Source organism: Prunus persica, chromosome G6 (assembly GCF_000346465.2).
Source record: "Prunus persica cultivar Lovell chromosome G6, Prunus_persica_NCBIv2, whole genome shotgun sequence".
Classification (NCBI taxonomy): domain Eukaryota; kingdom Viridiplantae; phylum Streptophyta; class Magnoliopsida; order Rosales; family Rosaceae; genus Prunus; species Prunus persica.
The window spans coordinates 881,407-887,406 of NC_034014.1; the positions used below are offsets into that span (position 1 = coordinate 881,407).

Genomic DNA, 6,000 nt, shown 5'->3' on the forward strand with positions numbered 1-6,000 from the left:
AGTTGATAAATGTTCATCAAAGTGTGACATATCAAAACAACATTATTTTGTAATGACCCATGGGACTAGTGATATGGAAATATACTTTAGACCAGGACTCAAGTAAGCTTCTTTCCAAAAGTTATCAAGATTGAATAGTGTGTGGAAATTCAAATATACCTTGAACCATGACTCAGTTAAAACTTGCACGCAGTCCCTGCCTTTTTTGTTACTTACAGAAGATCCATAGTCAAAACACTGTCCTAGATAAACTAATCAACCAAAGCATCTTAATTTTATCAAGCAACATAAATCCAGCCTTCTTACATAGTTAAGCCCTCAATTCCTTCCAACCTTTTATTTTTCACAGCAAAGGGTTACAAATATCTTTGAACAAGTTTCTAGTTTTATATCTCAGTGTTCTTTCCATATACGACCAGCGACTTTCAGCTTCAGTTCCTGCCTATTACCACCGGAGAAGAAGAGTGCTAAGTTCCTCGGAATGATTAGTCCATCTTGACTGTCACGAACTTTTCTGTGGCTATCTCGGATGCTCCTAGGAATTCCTTGCCATATAAGCTTTCTGCCACTGCCGCTAACTTCGAGACTATAAGTGAATTGCTTTGCCTCATCATCATCACCCATGAACCGAAGGAAGGCCATGTAAACAGGTGCAGTTCCAATGTGGAAAGCCTCAAAATGCAAGCAAAACTGGCGCCCAAAACAGTTAAAAATCTGCACTACATTCAAATATCACAAATGGGTATGAATACATTGGTAGAGGTTGAACTGAATCAAATAAGAGAAGCTAAGCAACCGCAAAAAACACATTTGAATTTTTCTTAATAGTGAAACATGTCTTAAAAACTTCAAGGAACATACTTTTACAAAATAACAGGCTGACGTTCATATAGACTGAATTGAAATACTATCGTCTTAGTGGATAACACCTCCCATTGAAAAGATAGAATGCATAACCAATTACTCAGGAAAAGGAAACAAGTAGGATGTACAGTTTGCTGGTCAGGGGGAAAGGGAAACAAGTCTGAGTATAGCTCAGACAAGCATTCCAAAAAGGTATTTATAAGACTGCAAAGTTTGTACCCCTTTTTCTACTTTCTTCTCAGCAATTAAAGAAATCATAGCCAAAGATTAAACACGAATGTCAGCAATTTTTCCTTTCAGGATTAAGAAAGAGGAGAACTACAAATTAAGCTATCTCAGTAGGGTTTTATTGATGCAGACAGTGATTGGACTCATGGATTTCCCACAAAAGAGTGGCCTTCACACTAAACAGTAGAAATTTGAAAAAAAATGTCATCCTGAAATCAATGAAGGTACTTTTACTGGTAACACAAAAAATATTGTATTAAGTTTTTACTTGGTACTTAAAAGATGCAATATTTCTGACAAGATTGTTTATAGAAACGCAATTTGTGCGTGTTATATACATAAAAAAAGTGAGTTAGTGCGAAAAACTTACGGTCAACATCCATGTAGCATTGTCAACTTCTTGGGGATTGGATTTAACATATCTATGGTTGAAAGTACATCCGTCATGCATGTCAACCTTGTGATCATTTTTAAGATGCATCATAAGGAGTTGGATATCTCCTGTGACAGAACAATCAGCTCCAGCATAAGGGCAGTTGTATGGACGATATTTACAGATTTTCTCATGCTTTAGCTTGCTGTAGTATGGGAATATATCTTGGCAACCATAAATTTGGTATCTACAAGGAAGATCCAGCGACTCTGCTACTTTCTCCAGTGCCAAGCACCTTATATTTCCAAGTTCATTGCGACACGTGGGGCAACAGTTGTGCACTCTAACCTTACAGCTCGAGCAGAGAGTGTGGCCATTTGGACACTACAATATAAGCTTCAATAAGTTCTCACTTTGATAAAACCATATCCTAGGACATGCATATTAGTACCTATGTGCATGTAATGCAACCTGAAGATCAAATAATGCTAATGCATATAATGGGAAAATGCAATTGATGCCCTCCCGGTAGCAAGCAGAGGCATGGATTTTGTTAGGAGTTTATGAGACAGAGAGCTAACATACTTGGAGTATATAATTATATATAAGATAGGATGGTGTACATTTTAATCATCATGTTAGATGATATGTGACGGTATTTCTCAATTAATGCTTCACATTCGACATGTAGACAGTTTTAAAGAAATCCAGTTCTGGAGCACATGCTTTTGAGATATTCAAATTTGTGAATATTTTCTGAGTTGTATATATTTTATGCAATATAAATGAGTTTCAAATTTTGAGTAACTTTATATTAGATAATGTAATTTTGTACAACTACCAGATACTTCAAAGCCTATTAGCATCAATTGCAGGAAAAAAAAATTGGTTCTATGATTTTTCTTAATTTGAAGTTTTGATAATTTAATATTAATAAAAAGGAGAATGAGATCCTCCATGACCATTAAATTTTGAACAAATACTAGAACATACCTGGTGAATTGGAGGACACATTAAATTCATGCAAACAGGACACTCGAGTAGGTCATGCACATTGTGGTTTGATGGCATTCCAGGAATTCCAAGCAAACCAGGGGCAGCTTTTCTGAAAGGGGAAGTCCTTACATCACCAGTGGAAGTTGCAACATCAGAATCTGCAAATGCCATACGAGACTCAGCCACATCCTCACAGAAGCGACCTCCAGGAGACATGTTTCTTCCTCAAATGTCAATGCCGGTACTCTCAAATTGGGATCAATATCATAGTCTATTCCCCAATTGTGTAACTTTTCTCAAGTGTCAATTTAATTACCCTGTCACCCACCATTAGAAGTTTAGTGGTATGCAGAACTTCTCTTTTAACCAAATGTATGTAGTTGATTTTATGGAAAGCAAGGTATTTATCAGAAAAAGGCAGAAAATAAAGATGCCATTCTACATTTTCAAGAAAGCCATCTAATTGCATTGAAGTCAACTTTAGACAAGTGAAAAACTTTCTCTCTTGTGCATTTGGATGAGAGAGTTTGAGGTGGGATTTCGGGTGAGAAAGGGCTAGGGTATGATCTTGGGAAAAATTCGGAATGGATTTGTGAATTGTCAGACATACTTTAAAATGGGATTTTAGAGCCCAAAATTCCATCTAAAAACACCACCTAAAGTGGCAAACGAAACAAGGAGATACTGTGCTTAGTGACTATTTTCTTGTTTAGTTGAACACCTCTTGATTTCTTACCACTCCGCCCCTAAACCTTCACAGAGTCTCTTAACTTCTCTAGGAGAGGGTGATAGAAAATGCAGGTGGTTCCACAGTTAGCATGGTTAACAAGATCTTTGTCGAATGGAAGCTGTGAGCAATAATTCCATTGCCTACAATGGTAATTCCTGTTCACAACAAAACCTATCAGAACTGTTAACATAAGTGATTGAAGAAAAAGTAGTTTCACTTGTGTAATGAGTCTCAAAAGAAGACAAAAAAAAAAGACTAATTTGAGTGTGTGAAGAAAACTGGAAGAACAATTCTCTTGGGCCTCTCGGAAATTATGAAAATTTGTGTAAAAGTAAAAGTAGTTGCCTTATTTTCTCACTGTGAAGCTTACAAAAGCATGAAACAATCTTGTCCTTCACATGATTTATCAGAAGTTAGCATATTCAGATTAAACAACTTCCAAATGATTATACCCAAGAAATTCCAAATAAGAAAAATGACAAAAACAATGAGTTGCCGTGCTATGGGAATCTTTAACAACTACAATGCACAGTGAAGATCCCTGCAAAAAGAGAGGAATTAAAAAGGGGGGAAAGAAGACAAGCTGGCGATGAATATTTCCAAGTAAGATGTAACAAAAGTGGAAAACTCAGAAGCAAGGACAATCTAGCATATGCAAAATTACATCTCAAGAGATGCTTTCACTTTTCATGACAAACTCCAGCACACATTTCACATTTCAAAGCAATTTCAGAAAATGGAAGCTGAATAGTACAAATTAACTGCATACTCCAAACAAGCATAATTCCAGACCAGTAAAAGTAAGCAAAACCCAATTCAAGCATCCCACCAAAATTGCAGTCTGAATCAAACTACCCAAAATAAACAACACACAAACAAATTAACAGAGAAGAAATAGAAAATCTTACCAAGAACTGTAAATACCCCAAATGAGATTTTGGGCCAAAACCAATGGCACAAAAAAGAGAATTGCCAAATTCCCAGATGAGATTCTGAGCTCAAGTGCTTGAATATTCAACTTTAATCCACCCCAGCTTCCAATAATTGAACCAATTTTTTTTCCTCCAAAAAAAAAAAGGAAAAAAAAGAAAGATAAACACAAGAAGGAGGATGTTGAGGTGGAGAAGAATCCGTGAAAGCTGGCCCGGATTATATGCGTGTCTTAGATTGATTTGGGCATGACAAAGTTTCCAACTTCCAAGAGTCAAAAGTCTCAAAGATAATAGATTTTTGGATTTTGGCTTGCTTGCATTTGTGAGCGTGTGTCTCTGTTGCCTCTTAACACCTAAGCACACTTGGGACAATATTTTATACTTTTTCATTGCAATTAATGGGTCTGTGTCTTTTAGCACCTCCTCCTTTCTTTGCCATTGCCCCCATTTGCCCCATTGGTATTGGCAAGCTGACATTTCCCGCACGCAACGTTTTGAATATTTCAAACCAAAACCAACCTCCTGGCCATCGGACCGTTTAAAGTTGAAAAAGTGACCTCAAACAGAGTGGGGGTGGGAGAGGTGGTCAGGTGAAGTCAAGTCCATGCTACTTTGGCTGCAGTTGCATTGCTCGTTGGCTATTGGTTCTGGTTCTGGAAAGTCAAAGTGACCCAAGTCACTGGATCCAAACGTGGCAAAGGCGATGGCTCCTCTGAAAGAGACAGTCAGTTGGTGCGAGTTTGAGTTTATGTGATTATTTATGGGTCGCCTGAAAAGGCCATGTGGTCATGAATGCACGAATCCAAGGAAGATTTTGGCTCCCTGTTTTCGTTATGTCTCTTCAACTTAAGGCAACCAAAGTAGAGATTTATGAGCAAATTTCACTTGTTAGCTGTTAGATAAAGGAAGAGATTCTTGTGTCCGGCGTTACAGGTTCATTTAGATGAATTAATTCTACATTCGTTTTTATTAGAGTCTGACACAATGTACTGATCGTAACTAAAAAATGATTAAGCGATGGCATCCACCACTCCATGTTAATAACATAATCAATTATGAAGAAATTCCTCCTTATTATAAGGTAATCTGTATCTTTGGGGAAAGGTAATTGAACAATGTTGTTACACCGGCAAACGATAGACAACAACATTTGAACAAGTCAAGGTACTTGAACCACTTTATATACCTGTTTCTTTGTGCAGATAGGAAGATATATTAATATAATAATATAGTATGTCTCACATTGGGGGCTCCTAACCCACTCTTAGAGGACCAGATGGCAGTTTTGATTGGAAGCCTAGATTGCTAGATATCATTGTAGCCTTTTGTGGATAAATTATTTACAAATGATAAGTACATAGAACATAAATTCTTGAAGAGAAATCAATGTTTAATGACCCGTCATTAGAAGACATTTAACTTAATAATTGAGAGAGAGAGAGAGAGAGAGAGAGAGAGAGAGAGAGAGGTCGGAGTTGGACTTCTGGTTTCAACGGCAAAATATTTGTCTATCAATGACAAAAAAGTTTTAATCTTGCCTTTCTCTTTCCTTGAACAGAGAAAAATTATGGACAGACAGATACCATTGCTCTTCTTGAATTCAACATGTCATTCCTTCCTTTGAAAGTCTTTTTTTTTTTGGTTGCTTCATAATAAAACCTTTTTATTTTTCTGGGATGAGGTTTTAAACAAGAAAGCTTATAGATACAAGATAACTCACTTAAACATGTAACACAAGATTCAGACTGAAAATCAAGCAAAATTAACACTCTAAAAAAAAGAGACCTTACCAATATGTTTCTGTGATGAACTCAGTGTATTAATGGAACAATAAAAACAGAATCTAATTTTGATTAGAGGGGAAGAAGAGTTTTAAT

General features: G+C 36.6%; 1 protein-coding gene across 4 annotated transcripts; it reads right to left on the bottom strand.

Annotated features, from left to right (window-relative positions):
- LOC18774084 (E3 ubiquitin-protein ligase SINAT2) lies at positions 141-4,628 on the bottom strand. 4 transcript variants are annotated; one of them, XM_020566405.1, is made up of 5 exons: positions 4,100-4,469; positions 3,198-3,346; positions 2,459-2,778; positions 1,463-1,849; positions 246-714 (listed from the first exon to the last, which is right to left on the bottom strand). In XM_020566405.1, the coding sequence occupies exons 3-5, from the start codon at positions 2,675-2,677 to the stop codon at positions 394-396; spliced, it is 927 nt and encodes a 308-aa protein (XP_020421994.1). In that variant the 5' UTR covers positions 2,678-2,778; positions 3,198-3,346; positions 4,100-4,469; the 3' UTR covers positions 246-393. The 4 variants fall into 4 exon arrangements, with proteins under 4 accessions (XP_007205606.1, XP_020421996.1, XP_020421994.1 ...); XM_020566406.1 differs by having other exon boundaries at positions 3,183-3,346; XM_007205544.2 differs by lacking the exon at positions 3,198-3,346 and having other exon boundaries at positions 141-714; positions 4,100-4,628.

What these genes read in the sequence shown, in the direction of transcription:
- LOC18774084 (XM_007205544.2), bottom strand. Translation starts at nt 2,677, where the DNA reads ATGTCTCCTGGAGGTCGCTTCTGTGAGGATGTGGCTGAGTCTCGTATG. An exon ending in TGTGTCCTCCAATTCACCAG is followed by an intron (nt 1,850 to 2,458) that starts GTATGTTCTAGT and finishes CTTATATTGTAG; the next exon opens with TGTCCAAATGGCCACACTCT. An exon ending in ATGCTACATGGATGTTGACC is followed by an intron (nt 715 to 1,462) that starts GTAAGTTTTTCG and finishes AATGTAGTGCAG; the next exon opens with ATTTTTAACTGTTTTGGGCG.